Raw genomic sequence first — 27,774 nt, forward strand, 5'->3', positions numbered from 1 at the left:
AAAATTACTTAGACAAGTTAGATGTCTTCAAGTCACAAGGGCCTAATGAAATACATCCGAGAATACTCTAAAAGCTGACTGAGGAGATATCTGAGCCATTAGCGATTACCTTCAAAAACTCATGGAAGACGAGAGATTCCAGAGGACTGGAAGAGGGCACATATACTGCCAAACTATAGAAGGGGAATAAGGACAACCCAGGAATTACAGACCAGTCATCTTAACTTCAGTATCTGGAAAGATAATGGAGCAAATAATCAAGAAATCAGTTTTACAAACACCTGGAAGATGATAAGGTGATAAGTAAGAGTTAACATGGATTTATCAAGAACAAATCATGTCAGACCAACCTAATAGCTTTCTTTGACAGCCTGGTGGATGGGGAGGTAAGTGATAGATGTGATATATCTTGACTTTAGTAAGGCTTTTGTTACTGTCTTGCATGACCTTCTCATAAACAAACTAGGAAAATATAGTCTAGATGGAATTACTATAAGGTGGGTGTATAACTGGTTGGAAAACCATTCTCTGAGAGTAGTTATCAGTGGTTCACTGTCAAGATAGAAGGGCATATCAAGTGGGGTCCCGCAAGGATCAGTTCTGGGTCCAGTTCTGTTCAATATCTTCATAAAAGATTTAGAAAATGATAGAGAAACTACACTTACAAAGTTTGTGGACAATACCAAGATGGGAGCAGTTGCAAGCGCTTTGTAGGATAGGATTAAAATTCAAAATGATCTGGACAAACTGGGGAAATGATCTGAAGCAAATAGGATGAAATTCAATAAGAAGAAATGCAAAGTACTCCACTTAGGAAGGAACAATCAGTTGTACACATACAAAATGGGAAATGACTGCCTAGGAAGGAGTACAGTGGAAAGAGATCTGGGGGATTATATGATCACAAGCTAAATATTAGTCAACAGTGTAACACTGTTGCCCCGCCCCCCGCCCTTCAAAAAAGTGAACACCATTCTGGGATGTATTAGCAGGAGTGCTGTAAGCAAGACATGACAAGTAATTCTTCCAGTCCTGCACTTTGATGATTCTAGGAACCAGTTGAGCCAGCAATAAACTGAACAATTCATAACAGTCCAAACGGCAGGTATGTAGCAGCAGGCCCTGAGTAATTCCACACACCCAACTCAATGTACACATAGAGACAGGAACTGGAACACTGAGTTCATGGAGCAGAAACCAGGAAACAGCCAGGAATAGGGAGCAGGAAGCAATAAGCAGAAAGGGAACACACACACAAGTCATCACAAGAGTTCAAGCATCTAACATCAGGATGACTCAACAGAAGAGCTCTGGATTCAGATGCTACATCCTAGAATCTGCTGCTTCTGTTGCACAATCTTAATAATTCCTCTCCCTTCTTGATGATAGTACCCTTCAAACCTTTTAAAGTTGTAAAAATGGCCTACTTTATCATCTCCCAGCCAAGTTACACATATTTAACTGATTTAATTTTTTTCATAAGTCAGTCTTTCCAACTTCCTGATTTTTCTTAATGTTTTCTGGATTCTCTCAATTTTGTAAATACATTTCTGGTAATGGCTATCCAGAAGAAGCAACTGATATTTCTGATAGCATATGCAGCTTTGTTGTAGCCATGTTGGTCCCAGGATATTAGAGAGACATGGCTGGAGGTAAATATCTTTTATTGGATCAAATAAATAAATAATTTCTGATGAAGTTTGTCCAGAGCTGTATAGAGATGGAATATTAATTCCTTCTCTATTAACTGCAACCCAAAATTACACTGGCCTTTTTCATTGCAACATTACATAATAAAACATGTCTAACTTACTCTCCACTATCACGATTATCTATTCTGCAGTATTACTGATTTCTCCTTCTTATTGGATGTCTGTGTATCAGATTATTTTACTTCTAGATGTTCTAAATTGTACTTTTCCTTGTAGAATATCATTTTGTTTTCTGCTCTGTTTTCTTTTCTTTCAAGGTCCTTTTATTTCTCTATCCTCACTGGTGTGCAAATTCCTCCCAATTTAGTGTCATCTATCAATTGAACAGATGCATTGTTTACTTCCTCTTTCAAATCATTAAATAAGGTATGATATAAGACTGGTCCGAACAGCAATTCCTGTGGTACCCTACTTGATACATTGTTTGGGAGTGCTGTTTATCTCGGAGATGAAGTATTGACTAGTGGTTGGCTTCTTGAGGTATTTTATCTCTGCTAAAGTCTATGTGGAGTCATTTCACCCATCAGAAATATGTAATTATCATAATTTGTACGTATATAGTGCATTCAATAGGAGGAGCTGAAATCAGTACAAAGGTAACTATTATTATCCTGTTTTATGGCTAGGAAAACTGAAGGACAGAGTCTTAATTCACATAAATCAGTTGTGGAATCATGAAGAGAACTCAGGGCTCCTGACTACCAATCCTTTGTTGTGACTGTTAGACCTTATCCTCATCCTATGAACTTCACACAGACCTGCCAAGACTGTTTTTTCCTATTAGATTACTGCTTTTGGCCCTTTTTAAAGGGCTACTGGAAAATCTGGCTCATGGACTGATTTTTCTGGTGCCAAGCACCATGCTTAGGATGAGGAGTGTTGCATATGAAATAAGTGTGTTAAGAAATAAATCCTGGCACTAAAATATGTAAAGGTCAGTGTGACAGTCTGCATCCCTATGTTCACCCCTTTTTCAAGACTATGATAAATATTGTACAAAATATATCTTGTAAAGTATCATTTGAAAACTCATGATTTGCTGATCATTATTGTTCTGGTAAAATATATGTGCCAATGAAATCAAATGGACCATCACCTGGTTAAGCGGCCATTATTTGGCAGGAAAAGGGGTGAAAGCAAGAAATGTATACCTTAGCAAAGAAACAGTCTGTCCCCACAGACTTCTTGTCTTCTGAACCCCAACTGGAGATGATTCTCAAAGAAGAGGAAAAGGTATAAGAATGGGGAGCAGATGCCCCAAGATATCTCTCCCTTCATCACTACCCACAGCAGCCACAACATCTGAGGAACAAAGAAACAGCTTTGGATTAAAGGCGGGATCCTGTCTGAAAGGAGTTCAGTCAGTAAGACTATAATTTGTGGTAAGAGAGATCCTTTGCTTTGAATTTGTTTTAGCTTGTTAAATTAGCTATTAGTTGCATTTTACCTTTATTTTATTGCAAGCAATTCTGACATTTATGCCTCATTACTTATAATCTCTTAAAATCTATCTTTCTGTAGTTAATAAACTTGTTTTATTTAGACCTGTGTGTTTGGATTGAAGTGTTGGAGAAATTTCATTTGGGATAACAGGATTTTTGCATATCATTTTCTATTAATAAAATGACAGATTTTACATGAGCTTGTATTGTCCAGGAGAGGGCTGGGCAGTACGAAGTGCACATTTCTGGGGGGAAAGTCTGGGACTAGGAATGTGCTGGTGTTGACCTGCAATATAATACTTGAGTAACTGGCCATAGCACTCGTAAAATATAGCTGGGAGTAGTTTACATGCTGAAGGCTGTGTGTGAGCAGAGCAGGAGTGGTTGCTCTCACAGCGAAGCAGGGTAAAAGGCACCCCAAGCTGGAGAAGTGAAGGGACAACTCCTGAGTGAGCTCGTAGAAGGAAGGTAGTATGGATGGGGGGTGTTCAGCTGTTGTGACCTGCACTGGATGTGCCATGTTTGTCTTTCTTCCAGAGGACAGAAGCGACTTTGTCTGTACAAAGTGCAAGCTGGTCTCCATATTGGAAGAGAAGGTTCAAGGTCTGGAGCAACAGGTATCGACCCTGTGTTGCATAAGAGAAACTGAAGATTTCCTGGACAGACGTCAGGATATGCTTCTACAGACACAACGTTCTGAAGATTCAGAGCAGGCTGCACAGCGGGGACAGGAGGACGGTGAAGAAATTTGGCAGCATGTGACCTCCAGAAGAAGAAAGGGGAGCGTCCCTGTACCAGCAACGCAGATACAGGTAAGTAACCGTTTTCATGTTCTCTCCACAGGAACTAATGCGGAGAGTGGACTAGATGATACATCTGAGGGAAGGGAACAGAAGGAGACTCCGCCGATTGGAAGGCATGAGATGCACTGTCCTAGGGTTGGGGGTTCCACGACCACTGCTCCCAAGAGAAGGAGGCGGGTGGTGGTGGTTGGGGACTCTCTCCTCAGGGAGACTGAGTCATCTATCTGCTGCCCCGACTGGGAAAACCGAAAAGTCTGCTGCTTGCCAGGAGCTAGGATTCACGATGTGACAGAGAGACTGCCGAGACTCATCAAGCCCTCAGATCGCTACCCCTTTCTGCTTCTCCACGTGGGCACCAATGATAGTGCCAAGAATGACCTTGAGCAGATCACTGCGGACTACATGGCTCTGGGAAGAAGGATAAAGGAGTTTGAGGTGCAAGTGGTCTTCTCGTCCATCCTCCCTGTGAAAGGAAAAGGCCTGGGTAGAGACCGTCGAATCGTGGAAGTCAATGAATGGCTACGCAGGTGGTGTCGGAGAGAATGCTTTGGATTCTTTGACCATGGGATGGTGTTCCAAGAAGGAGGAGTGCTAGGCAGAGACGGGCTCCACCTATCGAAGAGAGGGAAGAGCATCTTCGCAAGCAGGCTGGCTAACCTAGTGAGGAGGGCTTTAAACTAGGTTCACTGGGGGAAGGAGACCAAAGCCCTCAGGTAAGTGGGGAAGTGGGATACCGGGAGGAAGCAGGAGCATGCGAGAGGGCAGGGCTCCTGCCTCATACTGAGAAAGAGGGACGATCGGCGAGTTATCTCAAGTGCCGATACACAAATGCAAGAAATCTGGGAAACAAGCAGGGAGAACTGGAAGTCCTGGCACAGTCAAGGAATTATGATGTGATTGGAATAACAGAGACTTGGTGGGATAACTCACATGACTGGAGTACTGTCATGGATGGATATAAACTGTTCAGGAAGGACAGGCAGGGCAGAAAAGGTGGGGGAGTTGCACTGTATGTAAGGGAGCAGTATGACTGCTCAGAGCTCAAGTATGAAACTGCAGAAAAACTTGAGTGTCTCTGGATTAAGTTTAGAAGTGTGAGCAACAAGGGTGATGTCGTGGTGGGAGTCTGCTATAGACCACCGGACCAGGGGGATGAAGTGGACGAGGCTTTCTTCCGGCAACTCACGGAAGTTACTAGATCGCAGGCCCTGGTTCTCATGGGAGACTTCAGTCACCCTGATATCTGCTGGGAGAGCAATACAGCAGTGCACAGACAATCCAGGAAGTTTCTGGAAAGTGTAGGGGACAATTTCCTGGTGCAAGTGCTGGAGGAACCAACTAGGGGCAGAGCTCTTCTTGACCTGCTGCTGACAAACCGGGAAGAATTAGTAGGGGAAGCTAAAGTGGATGGGAACCTGGGAGGCTGTGACCATGAGATGGTTGAGTTCAGGATCCTGACACAGGGAAGAAAGGAGAGCAGCAGAATACGGACCCTGCACTTCAGAAAAGCAGACTTTGACTCCCTCAGGGAACTTATGGGCAGGATCCCCTGGGAGAATAACATGAGGGGGAAAGGAGTCCAGGAGAGCTGGCTGTATTTTAAAGAATCTTTATTGAGGTTACAGGGACAAACCATCCCGATGTGTAGAAAGAATAGTAAATATGGCAGGTGACCAGCTTGGTTTAACAGTGAAATCCTTGCTGATCTTAAACACAAAAAGGAAGCTTACAAGAAGTGGAAGATTGGACAAATGACCAGGGAAGAGTATATAAATATTGCTCGGGGATGCAGGAGTGAAATCAGGAAAGCCAAATCACACCTGGAGTTGCAGCTAGCAAGAGATGTTAAGAGTAAAAAGAAAGGCTTCTTCAGGTATGTTAGCAACAAGAAGAAAGTCAAGGAAAGTGTGGGCCCCTTACTGAATGAGGGAGGCAACCTAGTGACAGAGGATGTGGAAAAAGCTAATGTACTCAATGCTTTTTTTGCCTCTTTCTTCACGAACAAGGTCAGCTCCCAGACTGCTGCACTGGGCAGCACAGCATGGGGAGGAGGTGACCAGCCCTCTGTGGAGAAAGAAGTGGTTCAGGACCATTTAGAAAAGCTAGATGAGAACAAGTCCATGGGACCGGATCCGCTGCATCCAAGAGTGCTAAAGGAGTTGGTGGATGTGATTGCAGAGTCATTGGCCATTATCTTTGAAAACTCATGGCGATCCGGGGAAGTCCCGGAAGACTGGAAAAAGGCTAATGTAGTGCCCATCTTTAAAAAAAGGAAGAAGGAGGATCCTGGGAACTACAGGCCAGTCAGCCTGACCTCAGTCCCTGGAAAAATCATGGAGCAGGTCCTCAAGGAATCAATTCTGAAGCACTTAGAGGAGAGGAAAGTGATCAGGAACAGTCAGCATGGATTCACCAAGGGCAAGTCATGCCTGACTAATCTAATTGCCTTCTATGACAAGATAACTGGCTCTGTGGATGAAGGGAAAGCAGTGGATGTGTTGTTCCTTGACTTTAGCAAAGCTTTTGACACGGTCTCCCACAGTATCCTTGCCAGCAAGTTAAAGAAGTATGGGCTGGATGAATGGACTATAAGGTGGATAGAAAGTTGGCTAGATTGTCGGGCTCAACGGGTAGTGATCAATGGCTCCATGTCTAGTTGGCAGCCGGTATCCAGTGGAGTGCCCCAAGGGTTGGTTCTCGAGCCGGTTTTGTTCAATATCTTCATAAATGATCTAGAGGATGGTGTGGATTGCACCCTCAGCAAGTTTGCAGATGACACTAAACTGGGAGGAGAGGTAGATACGCTGAAGGGTAGGGATAGGATACAGAGGGCCCTAGACAAATTAGAGGATTGGGCCAAAAGAAATCTGATGAGGTTCAACAAGGACAAGTGCAGAGTCCTGCACTTAGGACGGAAGAACCCCATGCACCGCTACAGACTAGGGACCGAATGGTTAGGCAGCAGTTCTGCAGAAAAGGACCTAGGGGTTACAGTGGACGAGAAGCTGCATATGAGTCAACAGTGTGCCCTTGTTGCCAAGAAGGCCAATGGCATGTTGGGATGTATAAGTAGGGACACTGCCAGCAGATCGAGGTACGTGATTGTTCCCCTCTATTCGACATTGGTGAGGCCTCATCTGGAATACTGTGTCCAGTTTTGGGCCCCACACTACAAGAAGGATGTGGAAAAATTGGAAAGAGTCCAGCGGAGGGCAACAAAAATGATTAGGGGTCTAGAACACATGACTTATGAGGAGAGGCTGAGGGAGCTGGGATTGTTTAGCCTGCAGAAGAGAAGAATGAGGGGGGATTTGATAGCTGCTTTCAACTACCTGAAAGGGGGTTCCAAAGAGGATGGCTCTAGACTGTTCTCAGTGGTAGCAGATGACAGAACAAGGAGTAATGGTCTCAAGTTGCAGTGGGGGAGATTTAGGTTGGATATTAGGAAAAACTTTTTCACTAGGAGGGTGGTGAAACACTGGAATGCGTTATCTAGGGAGGTGGTGGAATCTCCTTCCTTAGATATTTTTAAGGCCAGGCTTGACAAAGCCCTGGCTGGGATGATTTAGTTGGGGATTGGTCCTGCTTTGAGCAGGGGGTTGGACTAGATGACCTCCTGAGGTCCCTTCCAACCCTGATATTCTATGATTCTATGACACAGCTGTTCAACAGTCCAGATTGTACCTTGGGTAATGTCACAGTCATAGTCTGTTCTTCTGACTTTTCTCATCATTTAGATTATCCTAATCTAGATTTCCCAGACACTTTCACAGGACAGAATTCTGAGAAACCACACTTCTTTGTTTTTGATTTTCACATTTCTCAGATTTTCCAGTTCCTCCCATTACAGTTTGAAATGGCTCTGAGGACTTTTTGGGGATATCTTAAAATTGTTAAGGTTTTCCCTGGAGACAAAGAGCAAACTCTTCTGTAGAAAAAAACACTGGGAATGCATGTTTTGTATACAGCAGGGATGCCAACATGGGGGCGGGGAGCAGAGGGCCATGGCCCCATCACTTTTTACCAGCTGTAAGGGCAAATGATGGGGAAGAGAGGAGCAGGCAGCATCATGGGGTTGGGGCGGGGGGAAAGAGGTGGTGCAGGAATGGGGAATCAGGGGAAGAGGCAGTGTGGGACCAGGGCCTTGTGGGGAATGGGTGCCACAGGAGCGGGATGTCAGGGGGGAAGGGGCAGCACAGGAGGCGGAGCCACAGTTCGAGTGCCAATATCAGCCCTTCAAACTTTGGGGAGGAGCATTAGCAGCCTGGCCTCCTTTTGTACTGCTGCAGCAGCCAGTAGATACTGAAGGAGGCCAGAACTATGCAGTGTGCCCTGCATGCACTCTTACTGACAGAGGTGAAGAAAACAGCAAGGGAGCTCCTTTTGCAGCAGCTGCCATGGCCCACAACAACAGTGGGTGCAATTGTCTGAGAGTAGAAGCTAGCTAATTCTAGCCTCAGAAAGGGTCAAAAATTTAATAAGTACAGCTAGCATCAATATTTTTAGATATAGTGGCAAAATATTTCACAAGTCTATCTACCTCCCCCACCACAATCAATTATTGTTCAATATTATCCCATTACTACGTAGAGGTTTGGTCTATAGATTCTGGAGATAATTAGCACGTTTATTCTGGGATATACTCAAATTTTAACTGATTCAGTTTAGATGAAAAGTATGCATTGGTAGGGATTTTTAAGTGCCTATAGCCTCCTGCTGGAATCCAGAAGTTTGTTCTTTTCAACACTGGTAGTTGGGTCTATTGTTTTATATTTTCAAGGCTAATTTCTCAAGGAAAAGGTCTAGTAGCATACATTTTAACAAAATTAGAGCTGAGATTCTCCTTCATGGAATGCACCTACAGTAAAACCTGCCAAGAGAGACCACTCATGGGACTTAGCAAAAATGGTAGCACTTCAAAGGTTTGCACACCAGAGAGCAGTGGTGTTCCATAGCCTCTGCAAGTAGTCACTTGTGACAGGTGGTCTCTCTTCAGGCAGGTTTTACTGTATTGGTTTGGTTAACAAGGGCATTATATCAGCCCCCCCCAGTTCATCACTGAGCAAAACAAAATTTCATTGAAAGCTTTCTTTTGAGTTTGGCTTCTGACCATAGGCCATCTTTGCTGTTAACCTGGTCTCCTCTATCACAGAGGAGCACCTCAACCTCTTTTTTATAATTGTGAATTGGTTAGTCTCTAAGGTGCCACAAGTACTCCTTTTCTTTTTTCTTGGAGCTAACAGGATGCACCTGGATTGGTGAATCAGCAGAAATAACTATGCATCTCTGTGCAAGATCCTAGCACTTGCCATCTGGTATAATGAGAACTAGTGCATAATCACTAAAATGATATGTGAGGTTATATTTCTGGTATTTTAAAACAAAGCAATAAGTGTCTGATATCATGTTATCATGATTGCTGCATGGGTGTCTGCATCACCTTTCATTGTCAAATGAGAAATACATATTGGGATAACTGACCTGTGGTGATGCTTTGCCCATTAGTACATTATGCCACCTGCACATGGGGTTAGCCTTACAATGCAATGAATAGTGGTGACATGCTATTACTCTGGCTTGCGCTGCTCATTTAGGCCCCAATCCTACAAACCTTCATTCACATGCTTAATGCACGCTGTCTCCCTGAAGTCATTTGCATCGAAAGACTTTCTCTCCATTAAAATTTTTTTCCACGAAAATCTATTCAGCATTCTCCAAAGCCTACCCTTAACAATACCTTAATTCACTCTACTCCAAGGAAAATCTGGAAGAATAGAAGTACAGCAAAATCAGGCTTTCCTGGCTCAAAATCTTAAATTGAGAGCCCCTCCTGCAGTCTTTGTCTGTTTAAAACAAGGAGCTGTGAGCTGCAGCACCTTAGTTGACTGCAACTGCCAAGGTTTTACACAGGGAAAGAAGTGGCAACTACATAGCCAGTATCCAAACCATGTAGAGGTTTCAGAGTAGCAGCCGCGTTAGTCTGTATCCGCAAAAAGAAAAGGAGGACTTGTGGCACCTTAGAGACTAACAAATTTATTTGAGCATAAGCTTTCATGAGCTACAGCATCCGATGAAGTGAGCTGTAGCTCACGAAAGCTTATGCTCAAATAAATTTGTTAGTCTCTAAGGTGCCACAAGTCCTCCTTTTCTTTTTGCGGAAAAAATGGGTGTTAGCATACAGACTGTAACAAGAGTGATCAGGAACGGTGAGCTATTACCAGTAGGAAAGCAGGGGCGGGGGGAACCTTTTGTAGAGATAATCAAGGTGGGCCATTTCCAGCACTTTACAAGAACATTAAGGGGGGAATAAACAAGGGGAAATAGTTTTACTTTGTGTAATGACACATCCACTCCCAGTCTTTATTCAAGCCTAAGTTAATTGTATCCAGTTTGCAAATTAATTCCAATTCAGCAGTCTCTCGTTGGAGTCTGTTTTTGAAGTTTTTTTTTGAAGAATTGCCACTTTTAGGTCTGTAATCGAGTGACCAAAGAGATTGAAGTGTTCTCCAACTGGTTTTTGAATGTTATAATTCTTGATGTCCGATTTGTGTCCATTTATTCTTTTACGTAGAGACTGTCCAGTGTTGCCAATGTACACGGCAGAGCTTATTTTACCAGCCATTAAAAAAAAGGAAATCTAACGTATTTCTAGCTAGATTACTTACTAAACAGGAGTTGTAAGGCTGCATTCCTGATCTGTTCCCAGCAAAAGCATCACACAGAAAGACAAACCCTTTGTTCCCCCGCCTCCAGATTTGAATGTATCTTGTGCCCTTATTGGTCATTTTGGGTCAGGTGCCAGCAAGGTTATCTTAGCTTCTTAACCCTTTACAGGTGAAAGGGTTTTGCCTCTGGCCAGGAGGGATTTTATAGCACTGTATACAGAAAGATGGTTACCCTTCCCTTTATATTTATGACAACATCTATAACACAGAAGACATGGATACTCATTTATCAGTCAGATTTCATATTAGCTGCATTGTCAGTCAGAACCAAAATAACTTTCCGTGGGCCTAATTCACTGATTATACTGGGAACCATGAATAAGGAGCTGGGAATAAGGAACTGACTTTCAGCATTGTTAGAAAATGACAGTTATTCAACTGCAACCAGAGTTCTTTGCGTGACCTCTGCATATTCGCACATCCCCTCTTGGCCATGCCTGAACATCCCATGAGTGTGAATATGCAGCAGTTACTCAAATAATTTTTTTAAATGTAAAATGAGATTCTCACCTAATTCCATAAGCCTGGGAGTTGAGGCTTTAAGAAAGGCACCAAATTTTGTGAGACTTGCCCTATAATCTGTAGAGTTGGTGATGCTCATTTGTTGCTGAGCTCAGATAACTCCAGCAGCCCGGTGAGGCACAATTTCCCTTTCCAGCCACAGGACTGGTCAGTTCCCACCACATAAGAGTTTAAGACCAGAAGGGACAACCAGATCATCTAGTTTGACCTCCTTGTAAATCACAGACCACCACAACCCACAAGCTAAACCCAACAACCAAATCAAAGTATTGCAGCCCACAGGTAACTAAACTACTATGTAGCACAGGCAGAGAATAGGAGGGACTGATGTGCACCAATGCCTGAGGCCCCTGCAATGACAAAGAATTGATTAAATGAGATATGCCCAGATAATCCTATCAAGTGACCTCCACCTCATGCTGCAGAGGAAGGCAAAACAAAAAATTCCAAAGTCACTGTCTATCTGACCTGAGAGGAAATTCCTTCCCAAACCCACATATGGGGATCAGTTAGATCTTGAGCATGTGAGCAAGAACCATCCAATTAAGCACATAAAAGAGGAAGAGAATGCTTGGTTCCCCTCAGAGTCCTGGATCATCTGTCCAGCATCTTCAGCTGTGGGTGTATTTCAAGGTGTTTGAGCATTTGAATCAACGAATCGCTCTGGGTTAGGACGATGTCTTGCAGGTTGAGCAGACAGGGTTCAGGAAAGGATGCAGCACATGTGATCAAGTTCTGGCCTTGAACATCTTTATCAAAAACTGTTTTCAACAAAATCTAAAGATGGGAGCCGACTTCTTGGATTTGACCGCCACCTACAACACAGTTTGTCACAGAGACCTTTTGTTTAAATTCTCTCAAGTTGCCCCATGTTAGGTGGTCGAAGTAGTAGAGCTCTTTCTCCAAAACGGGCAGTTTAGAATACACATGGGCAACTGATGCAGCTCTTGGAAGTGTCAGATCAACGGCCTTCCTCAAGGCTCAGTTCTTTCACTGATACCGTTCAATGTGTACATCAACAACCTGCCAGCTACACTCTCACACAAGTTTATCTATGCTGACGACATCTACTGCAGCTACCAAGCTCAGTCCTTCTCAGAAATTGACAAGGTCTTGAATGATGATAGGAAGCTGATGGCAGACTATTGTAGTTGATGGTGCCTGCAACCAAATTTTTCCAAGACCATTTTTAGTGTATTTCATCTGCATAGCGCAAGCCACGAGTTAAAAGTTTTTCTCAATGGCCAACACATGTAGCATGAGCCAAACATGGTTCAGCTCGGTGTGACATTGAATAGGTCATTAATGTACTGCAGCCACTTGAGGAAGATGGCAGCCAAAGTCAGAACTCGGAACAACTGGCTCAGAAAAGTGGCTGGTTCAACCCGGGTGCGAGCACCCGGACACTTAGAACATCAGCCTTTGCCGTCTGCTATTCAACAGCAGAATATTGTGCTCCTATCTGATGTCACTCACCTCACACAAGGCTGGACGATGTAGAGCTTAACAAAGCGATGCATATTGTTACAGGGACTTTACAGGCAACTCTGTTGCCACGGCTACTGATACTTAGTAACATAGCACTGCCCCATATTTGCCATGATTATACTTCTGTCATGCTACTGGCCAAGATCCGTGAGAATAGTGACCTGCTTTTGTACACAGAACTCTTCAATCACCCACCAGCTCGCCTGTCTTCTAGACACCCTTTATAGTCATCTATGCCACCACAGAATGTAATGGTGGAATCTTCTTGGAGCAACGAGTGGTCAGCAATGACAGTCATGACTATTCACCAGGTTTTGATGTGCCACTGCACAATCCTTGAGGAACTCCTCTAGTAACCACCCTCCAGTTCAACAGTTCACCATTCAGCACAACCCATTTGCCTTCTCCTTTTCTAGTTCCTTATCTACCTTGCGATGCTTCTACTGATCCCCATCTTTTCTAATTTAACTATTGTAATACCTTCCCATGTGGTACCTGATCAAATGAGGTCCTTTCCAACCCTAACCTTCTATGATTCTATGATCTTTCTGAAATGCTTTAGTGAAGTCTGATTACATCAGCTCTACTGCACTTCCCTCAACTAAAAATAAACAATGAAAATGATTAGGGGGCTCGGGCACATGACTTACGAGTTTCTGAGTAACAGCTGTGTTAGTCTGTATTCGCAAAAAGAAAAGGAGTACCTGTAGCACCTTAAAGACTAACCAATTTATTTGAGCATAAGCTTTCGTGAGCTACAGCTCACTTCATCGCATGCATACTGTGGAAAATACGGAAGATGTTTTTATACACACAAACCATGAAAAAATGGGTGTTTATCACTATAAAAGGTTTTCTCTCCCCCCTCCCCCCCACCCTACTCTCCTGCTGGTAATAGCTTATCTAAAGTGATCACTCTCCTTACAATGTGTATGCTAATCAAGGTGGGCCATTTCCATCACAAATCCAGGTTTTCTCCCCCCCCCAACAAACCCACTCTCCTGTTGGTAATAGCTTATCTAAAGTGATCATTCTCCTTACAATGTGTATGATAATCAAGGTGGGCCATTTCCAGCACAAATCCAGGTTTTCTCCCGCTCCTCACTCCCCACACAAACCCACTCTCCTGTTGGTAATAGCTTATCTAAAGTGACCACTCTCCTTACAATGTTTATGATAATCAAGGTGGGCTATTTCCAGCACAAATCCAGGGTTTAACAAGAACGTCTGAGGAACAGTGGTGGGGGGGGGGAGGAATAAACAAGGGGAAATAGGTTACTTTTTATAATGACTCAACCATTCCCAGTCTCTATTCAAGCCGAAGTTAATTGTATCCAATTTGCAAATTAATTCCAATTCAGCAGTCTCTCGTTGGAGTCTGTTTTCAAAGTTTTTTTGTTGAAGGATAGTCACTTTGAGATCAGAAATCGAGTGACCAGAGAGATTGAAGTGTTCTCCGACTGGTTTTTGAATGTTATAATTCTTGACATCTGATTTGTGTCCATTTATTCTTTTATGTAGAGACTGTCTAGTTTGCCCAATGTACATGGCAGAGGGGCATTGCTGGCACATGATAGCATATATCACATTGGTGGATGTGCAGGTGAACGAGCCTTTGATAGTGTGGCTGATGTTATTAGGCCCTGTGATGGTGTCCCCTGCATAGATATGTAGGCACAGTTGGCAACGGGCTTTGTTGCAAGGATAGGTTCTTGGGTTAGTGGTTCTGTTGTGTCGTATGTGGTTGCTGGTGAGTATTCGCTTCAGGTTGGGGGGCTGTCTGTAGGCAAGGACTGGCCTGTCTCCCAAGATTTTTCATGGTTTGTGTGTATAAAAACATCTTCTGTATTTTCCACAGTATGCATCCGATGAAGTGAGCTATAGCTCACGAAAGCTTATGCTCAAATAAATTGGTTAGTCTCTAAGGTGCTACAAGTACTCCTTTTCTTTTTATGACTTACGAGGAGAGGCTGTGGGAACTTGGCTTGTTTTAGAGTGCAGAGGAGAAGAATGAGGGGGGGAATTTGATAGCAGTCTTCAACTACCTGAAGGGGGATACCAAAGAGGATGGAGCCAGGCTGTTCTCAGTGGTGGCAGATGACAGAACAAGGAGCAATGGTCTCAAGTTGCAGTGGGGGAGGTCTAGGTTGGAGATTAGGAAACATTATTTCACTAGGATGGTGGTGAAGCACTGGAATGGGTTACCTAGGGAGGTGGTGGAATCTCCATCCTTAGAGGTTTTTAAGGCCCAGTTTGATAAAGTCCTGGCTGGGACGATTTAGTTGGTGTTGGTCCTGTTTTGAGCAGGGGGTTGGACTAGATGACCTCCTGAGGTCCCTTCCAACCCTAATCTTCTATGATTTAAGTTATTGCCTCAAGGGAAGAAATCAGGTTCCTGTGGCATGATGAGCTACCTCTGGTGAACAACACACCTTGCATGATAGCCCCTTTACTCCCTGTATTTAATTAACCTTTCAGGTGGTGAGGGGGAAGGGTCACGTGGCTGTTTCTGCAGCGTGTGAATGAGGCTGCATACCCCCAGGGCTCCGAGTGCCTTAGCCCGGCCGCCGGCAGAGAGGCGCTGGCGGGGCTGAAAGCAGCCCTTCAGCAGGCGGAGTCGGCTATGCGGCTGCCCTGAGGCGGGCAGGGGGCGGCGCCCGCGCCATGGGCCGGGCTGAAGCGGAGGGAGACGAAGCAGCGCCTGGACACGGTGGATGGATGGATGGATGGATGGGAGGGAGGGGGCTGGGGAGCAGCGGAAGGAGACTAGTTGCACCGCGGCGGATTAGTGGCGGTTCCAACGTCTAACTTTTCCGCTGGGGCTTCTTCTCTCTAGTAGGGGGCGGGACGAGGGAGCGGCTCAAAAGAGCCTCTTGTCCAATCGGAACTAAATTCTATCCGCACCCTAGAGCCGAACCCGCCAATCCGAGGCCCGCTTGTTGGGCGGTGACGATATTCAAACACAGAGCGCGGCGGCGCGCCGTTTCCTCCGCCTCAGGTCGCCCGCTCATAATCTCCTGCCTCGGCGCAGCGGCCCGCTCGGCGGTGAGTGCAGCTCCCCCAACGGCTCTTGCTGCCCTCGGGGGCGGGCTCCGGGGGGCGGCGGTGGCAGTCATTGCCGGAGGACGAGAGTTTCTGTGGGGTCGGGTGTCCGGAGTGCGGCCTGTTCCCCCGCCCACGGAGGCTCTCCTGGCGGGGGCGCGGGGCTGGCTGTCGCCTTGGTTCCTCTCGCCAGCCGCTCGGACTGGCTGCGAGCCGCCCGCGCAGCGCCTTGTGCACCAACGTGGCGAACGGCGCCTTTGACGCCTGAGGCCGCCGCGGAAGCCTGGCGCTGCTCTTCAGCTTGCCCCCGTCTCCAGCTTGAGACGCAGCGGCCTCTCCTTGGGCTCTGCGGGAGCATCTTGGGGTGCAGAGGCGGGGCGCTCCCTGCGGAGCCTGTGTGAGGGAGCTCGCCCTGGTGACTTGTAACCTACAACCGTTATGTCAGGGCTGCAGCTGGTTTCGTCTCTGGTATAACAAGAAGGCTGATGTAGGGCTAGTCCTTGGGTCTCCCCTGCCTGTATCCACGCCTCCCATCCCACTGTACAAATCAGAGTCCGGCTCTTTATTATTTGTATTGTGTAGCACATAGGAACCCTAGGGATGGACGGTTGTGCTAGATGCTGTACAAATGCAGAACAAAAGCAAAAGGACCTCAACTGTAGCAGCAATACATGACAAATGAAATGGTCCCTTGGCTATCCTGAGCCCAAACAGTTTAGGGCTTTATCTGTCCTGTCCTAAGTAATGATGTTATATTGCGCCTAGGAATACACTGTTTTTGACAGAAAAGTGGTATAATATGCTTCATTTTGTTGTGTCCGCTGGAGCCTGCAAGTCTTGGTGGGAACTCTTAATCAGAGCCTTGTTGAGGTGCATATAGTGATATTGCAAACATGGCAGACACTTTAAATTGGACTCGTATCAGGGCAGCTACGCTGATGCAAGTTTGTAGTGTAGACCTGCCTTGACTCTCTTTAAGCTGTGGTTCTCAATTTGTGAGCTGCTTGTAGCCCAATCAGCACGCAGCTGTGGCCCATGTGACACCTTCAGAGCCTTACAGGTATATAGTGTGGATGTGGCACACATTACCCATAGAGAGTAGGGATGTAAATATTGTTTTAAACAGTTAACTTCTTTAACTATTAAAATTATATTGACTAATCACTGGGGCTAGGGTGGCTCTGGCCGGCCGGTCCGGGGCTGGCATCGCCATGGCTGGGGTTAAGGGTTAGGGTGGTTAACCGGTAAGACTAATGCTTAGCGGTTAACTGTTTACTATTTTGCATCAGTAATAGAGAGCCTCATATGTGGCCTACAATGGTAAATAGGTTGAGACCTACTGCTCTAGAGCAGTGGTTCTCAACCTTTTTCTTTCTGAGCACCGCACATGCTATAAAAACTCCAGGGCCCACCTATGTCACAACAATTGTTTTTCTGTATATAAAAGCCAGGTCTGGCATTAGTGGGTACCAAGCGGGGCAGTTTCCCATGGCCTCATGCCACAGGGCGCCCCATAAAGGTACATTGCTCAGTCTTCGGCTTCTGCCCGAGGTAGCAGGGCTGAGGGCCCCAGGCTTCAGCTCCATGCAGTGAAACTTCAGCTTTCTGGCCTGGGCTCCAGTGAGTCTAATGTTGGCCCTGCCTGGCGGATGCCCTGAAACCTGCTCACAGCCCCCCAGGGCCCAGAACCAAGTCTAGAGGACAGTTTAGATGCCAGCAACCAGAAATCCTATTGGCTTGGGGCTGCCAGGCTTGAGGCAGGTGATCTACTATCATAAGGCTGAAACATTCTCCCACTGTAGTCCCTGAAGAAAAAGCAATACAGGCCAGTGTCACCCTTCTTTATAACTGGCATGTACTACTGCCCTTTGGTAATTCACCATCAAAAAACCAAAACAAGTCTTTCACATTATAGGTTTTATTGGTATCCGCTGATGTCCCTGATTTACACCGCAATGACAGGGCCTTTACCCAGTTAGACTAAGTACATGCTGTGATGGGTTCCCCCCGAGATGTCACTGGAACTGGGGTCCCACTGAGACTCCCTGACCCACCAGCCTGGGCTCCCTCTTACCCTGTACTGTTGTGACAAGTTGCAAAGCCCTCCAGGCTCCAGCCTGCACTTTCACCAGCATACATACAGGTAGGGACACATCCAGCTGCAGTTATATGCAGGCGCTCTGACCAGCCCCTGCATGGGAAGGCTACAGCTAGGGCAACTACTAGCTCCTCGGGCACCCATCCCCTCTGGAGTATAAACCCAAAATTATACCAACTTGCCCTGCACAGGGAACTCTACAGCATAAGTTCATAAAATTTGCCTCCTCCCTCCATGTGGAGAGGAATATGCAACAGCCTTTTGCCTTTGAGTTATGATTCCCTCAGACTAGTTTAGATAAAGCAAAAACAAGTTTATTAACTACAAAAGATAGATTTTAACTAATTATAAGGGATAGCAAACAGATCAAAATAGATTACCTAGCAAATAAACAAAAACCGCAAACTAAACTTAATATACTAAATAGATTGGATATGAATAGCAGATTCTCACCCTAAGAGATTGTACAAGCAGGCTACAGATTCTTAAGGGGTAAGCTGCACTTGCTTATAGCTTGGAATCCCGAGATGTTCCATTCACAGGCTAAAAATCCCTTTAGCCTGGGTCCAACACTTCCCCAGTTCAGTCTTTGTTCCTAAAGTGTTTCCAGGAGTCTTCTTGGGTAGGAAGCGAAGAACACCAGGTGATGTGTCTCCCCGCCTTATATAGCTTTTGCATATAGTGGGAACTCTTTGTTTCAAAGCTTGGTTCCCAGACCAATCTGTGGAAAAACACTAATATCCCAAAATGGAGTCCAGAGATATGTGGACACATCACGTGTCGTTTGTAGATTCATAGCAGTCATTATTTACAGGCTGTCTGTAGCCTTCTCAGGAAGGCTCCCCAGGTGGGAGATAAGCTTTTCCTAGGGCTTATTGTTTTCCCTAATGGCCCTTGCCCACCAGTTGTCTAGACTGAAAACATCTTGTCTAGTGGGCGTTACCCAGGTGTAACTACATTTGAAATACAGATACATAGTCAATATTCATAACTTCAGATACAAAAATGATACATGCATACAAATAGGATAATCATATTCAGCAAATCATAACCTTTCCAATGACGTCTCACATGACTTATCTTGCATAAAATACATTGATTATGTCATAATCATATAATATCACTGTGAAGAATATTTGGAGTGCAGTGTCACACATGCTCATTTTCTTCCCACCTTCTCCAAGGTAGGATGCCTTCTTGGGCTAAAGAACTCCCCCTCCCATAAGCTGTATGGTTAAGGGTACCAGATACCTAAGTTCCCTGTAAGCTGCGTGGCTGCAGGGCCACGCAGCAGCCTATTTAGCGCCATGCAGGTGCTCAGGGAACCCGCCCCGGGACCTGCCAGGGTTGGGTGCCCCTCCCTGGCCCCCACCTAACCCAGCCCTCAACCTGCTGGGGGAGGGATGGTCCGAACCCCGGGCTGGACCTGCCACGGCTGGGGCGCCCCTGCCACGGCCTGACCCAGCTGCGGTCCAGACTTGTTGGGCGGGGAGGGGCGCCTATCCTGCGATCTCAGCCCTGGAGCTGCTGCGGTAGGGAGATGTGCCTCTCCCCTCAGCCCAGAAGCTGCAGGAGGGGACTGGAGCTGGTGATCTTGCCCCTGGGGGTGCAGGAGGGGACTGGAGCCGGTGATCTCGCCCCTGGGGGCTGCAGGAGGGGGAAGGAGGCTGGTGATCTCGTGCCTGGGGGCTGGAGCCAGTGATCTCGTGCCCATAGGCTGCAGGAGAGGGCTGGGGCTGCTGATCTAGTGTCCAGAGGCTGCAGGAGGGGCCTGGGGCTAGTGGTGGTCTCAGAGATTGGAGGTATTGTGCTCCCTGGTGCTGGTGGGCAGTGGAAGCAGCGGAAGCAGCTTAGTCTCTCTGGCCGTGGTTGGTCCCAGTGGGCAGAAGGCAGCGGGTTTCCACGCCTTCCCTGGCCTCTGCTACGGGGACTTGGGATGGGGGAGCTAATTGCTTCTTGTGAGTTGAAACGCTCATTGGTGGCCATAGGGGCACCCGTGAGCTGGCCGGGCTGTAGAGCAGAGTCGCTGCCTACTTTGCTTTAACGCGCCTTCCCAGCCAGGCGTGCAAAGGGGAAAGTGGTTCAGTGCAACCAGGGAGTTACTCGCCAAGCTGCTGGCTTTTGGGGGGGAGTTGGGGGGGGTTGCAATCACCTGCCTGACAGGGAGAAGCTCCCGGGGCTCATTAGAGCTGGGCTGCTCGCTAACCTGGGCTGGGAAGAGGAACGCTCCGGAGCACCCTCCTGCATCCCAAACCCCACATCCCTGGCCCCACCCCAGAGTCTGTACCTCTACCCTCTGCTCCAAACCTGAGCCCCTCATCCCAAGCCACACCCCGGAGCCTGCACCCTTAGCTGGAGCCCTCACACCCCCGCACCTCAACCCTCTGCCCCAGCTCTGAGCCCCTCATCCCTGGCCCCACCCAAGAGCCTGCACCCCAACCCTCTGCCCTGGCCCTGAGCCCCCTTCCACACTCTGAACTCCTTGGCCCCACCACATGAATTTTGTTATGTGCACCAATATGAAGGCGATGTGTCACACATCATCTCCACATTGGTGCACATAACAAAATTAATTCTGCATATGGGTAGGAAAAATTAGAGGGAAAACTGCCAGATACTCAATGTTCACATCCTCTCCTCCCCGCACTGTTAGTGCAAATATCTCGGCCATGTGAAGGCAAGTTATGGGGAGTTAGCCTGTAAGAGGTTATCATAGATGCTGGCCTTTTATAAGTATTTTATAGGTGTTGGGAGCTTAACCTGGGCATAACAGCCCTTTCTTTGAGACCATGTCTAACTTTGCTAATGCCACAGTTGCAATTGGGAGGGGCCATTGAGCTAATAGCTCTCTGGCTTTAAGTGGATGGAGGCTGGTGGCAGGGTATTCTCTATGAAGGATCTTCAACTCTGGAACTTGCTTTCCACTCTAACCACCAGGCTAAACCTGGATTTTGTCCCTTTGAGATTCTGAGAGGTCCACTTATTTTTCCATCCATCTGGGATGAGGGTGAGTTGCAGGCTATTGAGTAGTCAGATGTGGGAGGTTTTCCTTGTATTCTATATTTTGGGAGTTGGACTGATTTGAATTGGCAAGTTACTGTATGAAAGTTTATCTTTTAATCTTGATTAGTAATTAACTGTGGATAGGTACATCTTAAACAAAATAAATATTGAACAAACGAGTGCCCACCGTTTTTGTTACTTCATGTTCTTAAGTCGACAGTGTGCTTGTTGCTCATGACCTTCAAAAGCTTCTCTTTTCTTCCTCTTGCCTTACTTTCTATGTAGTGTGCAGTTGTTGCTGTTTTATTACTTTGTTTTACAGCGGAACCTGTGACAAGCAGTCAAGATCAGGGTGCCATTGTGCTAATTACTGTTCAAGAGCACAGTAGAACAGCCCTTGTCCTGAAACACTCAAATGTAATTTGACACAAGATGTAGCAGTGACCATAGAAAAGAGATGAGAGGTGAATGAAAGAAAGTGTGTACCATAATACAGACTGAACTGCAATTCCAAAAAATGCATTTTGGTTTTTGAAAGGGGTTATTTCTTAACCAGTTAAAACCACTTGAGGATTTTTTTTTTTTTACGTGAATAGGGACCTGTATATTTTGAGACATTCTGTATCTGAATTCTGTATCAAACTGACAACAGTGGTGTCAGATTCACAAGAACTCTCGAACAAGTGGTCTGGGTTTTTTTGTTTTGTTTTTTGTTTAGTAAACAATAAACTGAATAACTCATGACTCTTTATATTTTAGTAAAAGCCTTTTATAGGCTATTCATTTTGTCAGCTAATTCAGCATGGTGGGTCATGGAAACTGGAGGCTTTTTCCATAGAACTTTCACAGCTCTGTGTGATTTCATTTTCAAGGGTATGGGTAGAAGAACCCAACATAGATAGATGGTGGTGGTGCAAAGAAACATTTGGGTTCTGACCATGGTGGGAGGGTTCTAATTGGGGATGAAAGGTTCTAATTATCTGTCTTGATATTGGAATGTTTGCCAGCATTTTCTTCATGGTTATCAAGTGGCAACTTCTCTGAGAAGGAAGAGGGCCAGTGGCTGCAACATTGCCACATCTTATGACAATGTTGGAGGCAGTGATTTTTTTTACATGACCTGGTCTCTGTGCCACAAGGCAAAATCTGTGGCCAATCATTAAGGCACTGCCCCTAGTTTCAGAAAATATTGTAACTTTGTTCCATCAGGCGAACTAATCTTAACAATATGGGAAAACAGGTTTAGGAGAAACTTGGCCCTTTTAAAATTAAGCTGTCAAAGTAAGCAATATTCAAACAAAATTGGAAAATAAGCTGTGTTTTCCCCCTCTATGGTATAGTATTTTAGGGGGTTACTTTTAACCATTGTACGTACAATGCCTTCTGATGGAAACATGACTCCGCTCTTGTCTACACTGGCAAGTTTCTGCACAGTAAAGTAGCTTTCTGCGTTGAAACTCCCAAGGTGTACACACTACCAAGCCACTTAGTGCATAGAAACTGCACAGTTGCAGATCTGTTTAAAAAAAAAAAAATCACCCTGACGACAGGTATGCAGCTTTATGTGCTGGGGCTACAGAGCCGCGGTGCCGGTGTAGACACGCTGATCGACTTCAGCACTGCGATTGGCCTCTGGGAGGTGTCCCACAATGCCTGTTCTTGCCTGTCTGGTCATCGGTTTGAACTCTACTCCCCTGCCCTCAGGTGACCAACCATGAGCCCCACCCCTTAAATTCCTTGGAATTTTGAGAGTCCCCTTCCTGTTTGCTCGGTGACGCGTGCAGTGGTCTCAGCACATCTTTCCGGGTGGCCATGCCTGCTCCACGTACCAGGTGATTCCCTGCTTGGAGCAATGCCGAGTTGCTGGACCTCATCAGCATTTGGGGAGAGGAGGCTGTCCAGTCTCAGCTGCGCTCCAGCTGTAGGAATTATGATACCTATGGACAGATTTTACGATGCATGGCAGAAAGGGGCCATGACCAGGACACACTGCAGTGCAGGGTCACAGTGAAGGATCTATGGAATGCCTACCACAAGGCACAGGAGGAAACTGCTGCTCTGGTGCTGTGCCCATGAGCTGCTGGTTCTACAAAGAGCTGGACGTGGTGCTCGGTGGCGACCCCACCTCCACTGCGAAGGCCACCATGGATACTTCAGTGACTTGTGTGCCAGTCGAGAGTGGACCGAGCCAGGAGGAGGAAATCTTGGATGAGGAGGGGTTCAGGGGACCCAGAGGCAGAAACGACTTGGAGGTCAGAGATGCACGCAGCCAGGACCTCTTCTCTACCCCAGAGGAGGCTAGCCAGTCACAGCTGTCGGAGCTTGGCGAAGCACAAACTGGAGAGGAGGTCCCTGGTAAGTGGCTTTGATTTTGGGAATTGCTGAAGCGAGTTGTTGGAGGCAGGAGGGTTGCAGAAAGCAGGCTTGTGTCTGTATGATGTGCGTACCACCACGTGCCTAGTCTGAGAGGCAGAACAGATTGTTGATTGACTCCCTCACTTCATGGGAATCTGCCTCAGAGCTCTCCAGGAAACTCTCATGGAGGTACTGGGCAATCCACTGCTGCAGGTTCTTTGGCTGAACTGCTTTGTTTTTTGCCCCATTAAGGGCAACTTTCACGCACCACTCTACTGTCACAGGGTGGTGGTGGGGGGTCGGAGGACCATTGCCGCACACAGGCGAGCCACATAAGGGCCAGGGCAGAAGCCGCAGTCTTGGAGAAGACCCTCCCTTGATTCCCTGCTTACCTTTAGCAGTGAGATATCTTCCATAACGAATGCAGCCTGTGGAAAATGTGGGGACAGGAATGATAAGCCCCCCACCCTACCCCAACCCCCCAGTACTGGCTCTCCCCAAGAGCCACGTGCTCAGTGTACAGTACAGTCCTGGAACACTGATTTCACCGCCCCTGCGGTTACTCACTATTTTGGGGGTCTTGTGGCTCATGAGTGCTTGCTTGGGGTCAGCCAGTTAGTGACAGGTATGTGAATAGTGGCTGTGTTTTAAATCACTGAATCAGTGGTCTGTGTTTTGCAAACAATACTGCTTCTGTAAAATGTTGCATTTTGGCTTCACAGATATGACCTTGGGAGTCCAGCTTCCCTCTTTATTATTGCCAGCTGAATGGCTGTGCAGAATTAAGCCAGGAAGAACTAAAGAGGACTCTGCGTGATGTTATGATGCACTGCATGGCTGAAAAACAAGAATTGAAGGAGTGGCGGGACAGCAAGAATAGGGACTGAAAGGAGAAAGTGGCATGCCAGAACGAAGCCACAGAGCGGCTCTTAAACGTTATGGAGCCCCAAGTGAACACTCTCCAGGCGCTACTAGCACTGCAAACCAAGCAGCTCCGCACCTGCCCTCCCCTGCAGCAGCTGTCGCAAAACTCTTTCTCACATGCACCCCAGACACCGCCAAAACACCCTTATCAACCTCCTGGCTCCAGTCTGTACCTGCTGCATTCCAATCCTCTCCTGTCACAGTCCAGCACTGCAGACTCCCCGTACCCACTGCACTCAACACCCTCTGCAGTTTAGCCCTGCTGAAGTACAGTACCTGCTGCACTGTACTCCAAAGGAGAAGATTGGATATGAAACCTGGACATACACAAATCTTTAACCGTCCCAGGACCCCACCTCCTCCTGGGATCCTCCCTTTCCTCCATCCACCACAGTGCTGATGTGTTTGTTTTGTCTCTCTCCCCTTCGGTTGTTGTTTTTCAATAAAAGAATTGTTTTGGTTTGAAAACCATCTTTATTCTATTAATTGAAAGCAAACAGAGCCCTGCAAAGCAACAAGCAATTTTCTTAAGCCTTCATAGTGCATCGTCTGCACCCTTCACAATCACCTCCTAGCATTACAAGCACTGCACTCCAGAGCATAGCAACAAATATTAGTAGCTTTCAGCTTTAAATTGCTGTCTCAAGGCATACTGTCTGTATAATGTCTTATTTAGGCTGCAACTTTGGGAGAGGGATCTGTCTTGTAATATTCTTGTAAAGCACCTTGGAATCTTACAGCACTGTAAAGCCAAGTGTCTGCAGGAACCATAACAACCAAATACTTTGAAATGTGTGTTTGTGTTTAAAAAAATATTTGTATATGTGTTTATTTCACTTAATGGCATCAGATCTTTTTTAATTGCACTTTTTTAGATGGTAACATTCAATTAAAATGAACTATTGAGTCAAATCCATCAAAGAATAAATTGCCCTGAAAAATTTCGAAGTGCTATGTTGTTGAACAGCATTGCACACCCTTCATTCAAAGAACGCTTTTAAATACTTGTTTGTGTATATTCAGGGAAAAAGTAATGCTAGGTTGTAGATACCATTAACAAACTAGTAACAAGTAACTTGTTTCAGGAGTATAATTAAAATTGCCTTGATAACAGAAGTTTTTAGCTTTTGCTGAAATAAGTATGGTAGATATGGAATGGTCTTAATCTTCAAAATGTACATGAGGAAATCTCTCAGGCTTTAACGGCTGTTTGCTACAGAAGCTTTCACTTGTACCTTGACTGCAACAGAACTCTGCAGTAGTTACCCTGTCTTTTATCTGTGTCTAGAAATGGAGGAGGAGGATTTAAGCGAAAGAGGACTGACAATTGCTTCAATCATGAATCGAGTCAGAGACCTAAAAAATAAATATAAAAATGAAGACAATGTTACTGATGAGCTTAATTTTACTAAAGTCTCAGCTGATACAACAGGTATGTTTTTTTTCTTAATCTGCATTTTCACTCTTCCTGCAATTGATGCTAAAGTCAACTAATCTGAGAACTATTAAACAAAAACAGTTTAATCTATTTCAGTATTTTCTTTTTACAGTCTTTTTAAGACTAAAAAGTGATGCCCAAAACAAGTGACAAATTTCAGCCCACCTTGATAACGCTGCTTAGATCCTTTCTTTCAGTAACTGCACTTGTTTGTAGATTACTCATATTTAGAATTTTTTGCAAATATTGACATTTCCCCCCTTTCATTTAGTGTTCATATTTGTGTGTGTATGTATGTATGTATTTATAACCATAAACCTAAGAATGTATTTGGTTGTTGCGTTTTTTCTTAGATAACTCTGGCACTGTTAATCAAATTATGATGACTGCAAATAATCCGGAAGACTGGCTGAGTTTCTTGCTTAAATTGGAAAAAAAGGGTATACCTCAGACTGATATTAGTCTATTGAATAGATTGATTGGTCGTTACAGTCAAGCAGTTGCTGCACTACCTGCAGAAAAACACAGTCAAAATGAGAACTATGCTCGGATCCTAGTGAGATTTGCTGAGTTGAAAGCGTAAGTACCAATCACCAATTTACAATAAGAAAACTCCAAAAGAAGACTTCTGAATTTTACCAATGGCAAAATAGACACAGTTAACAAAAGTCTCTTTTGCCCTTAGGGCAAATAAATACTTCTATTAACATTGTTATTTAACTTATAATTAGAGGGCACCTAGGACCATTAGAAACTTACTGCTTGTGCAGGATAAGTGACTAATGTAAACCTACTTATTGTGACACAGATGGCATATTTTCTTATATACTGATGAGTATGATTGATCAGCTTATTTTTAACACATAGGGATGGGGGACGGGGAGCACACCAAATCTCACCAAAATATTAGTCTGTTACATTACTTTCAATAACACTTGCTTAAAAATAATTTTCTTTTACTTGGATTGTATGTGTGAGGAAGGTTGAAAATGATATGAGGAGGCCTCCCATTCTTTCCTTCCCCTTCACCCCTATTTTGTGTAAACTTAAATATTATGTGCAAGTACAAAAAAAATAGGAAACTTGTAAGTTTAACAAGTTTCACCTCAACTCTGTATTGTGGGTAATAATGCTAAGTTGTATTTTAACCTATTCACCTCAAAAGGAATTTTTTAACCTATTCACCTCTCTTTGGAATTTTAGAACCCACTTAACATAACTTTTGTGTTGCGGTTGCAACTTACTTCTCAGTAGGGCAGGTTATCTATTTAACAGTAATGCATCTTTCAGAAAAACATTATCCAAGCCTGCCGGCCTCAAGTGTTCCAGAATGAGAGGCACTGTTATTTTTCTTTCTGATATCACAGAAACAAAGACAAGTCAATTACCAGAATATAACTTTACCCAATAAAATGAAGCTAATGAATAGTCCCTTAACTTATTCTCAGTGAAACAGAAGTGGAAGGGGCTGGTTCTTCTTTGAGAGACTGCACTGTCTATTCTCTCTCTCTGTGTGTGTGTGTGTGTGTGTGTGTGTGTCTAATGTACTAGTGTGTCTAGCCAGAGTTTTCCCTAGTGGTACCTATCAGGGCAGCACATGTGCTATGCACTTCTTACATCCAGCTGAGGGTGTAAAGGGTGGAGTTGCCCCCATGCTCTCTTCAGTTCCTTCTTGCTACCTGTGGTGCTGTCTGTGGACTGTTGCTCAAGGTTTCCTTTTCTCCTCTGGGGAAAGCTTTTTCTTCATATTATAAATAGTAGTTTAGGGTATGCATGTTTTTTTTTTTTCCCCCTTGGCAATATTTCATTTCTGTTTTTGTAAAGGTTTTTTATGTTTACTTTTCCAAGCTTGTTTTTGCTTGGTACAAGGAGCTTGGTTATTCCCAAGTCGCTTGGTTTCAAGCACTGTTTCATGTGCAGGGTCTCAACCTGTTAGTGACCCTTATACCTGCTGCCTGCTTTGTCTTGGCCAGGGACATATTAGAGATAGGTGCTCTATTTGTAGATCTTTTAAAAAGAGGACCCAGAAGTCCAGGAACATTAGGTTGAGAGACTACCTCATGGAGTGTACCATGCTTCCCTCCTTGGACCTGGGTTGTCCAGACCCAGCACTTCTCTCTTGGCCTCAAGTGGTTCTCCTATGGCTCTTTCTGCTGTGTGGGGTCAGAGATTCTGCAACTGGAGAAGAAGTGTTTTCCTTCTCCGAGAACACATTGTAAGAG

General features: G+C 45.3%; 1 protein-coding gene across 2 annotated transcripts in view; it reads left to right on the forward strand.

The window, feature by feature from the left end:
- The first annotated feature begins 3,803 nt into the window (after positions 1–3,803).
- The window catches only part of TTK (TTK protein kinase), a 99,980-nt gene continuing 76,009 nt past the window's right edge, over positions 3,804–27,774 (forward strand). Inside the window, exons 1-3 of one of the 2 annotated variants that reach the window (XM_084623177.1) lie at positions 3,804–3,966; positions 25,403–25,546; positions 25,906–26,131. In XM_084623177.1, the coding sequence (XP_084479303.1) occupies positions 25,405–25,546; positions 25,906–26,131 (368 nt within the window). In that variant the 5' untranslated portion in view covers positions 3,804–3,966; positions 25,403–25,404. Of the gene's footprint in view, positions 3,967–15,575; positions 15,738–25,402; positions 25,547–25,905; positions 26,132–27,774 lie in introns of those variants that run through there. The other variant, XM_084623176.1, reaches the window with a different exon arrangement.

The sequence above is a fragment of the Lepidochelys olivacea genome, assembly GCF_965140295.1.
Source record: "Lepidochelys olivacea isolate rLepOli2 genome assembly, chromosome: 3".
Taxonomy (NCBI): domain Eukaryota; kingdom Metazoa; phylum Chordata; order Testudines; family Cheloniidae; genus Lepidochelys; species Lepidochelys olivacea.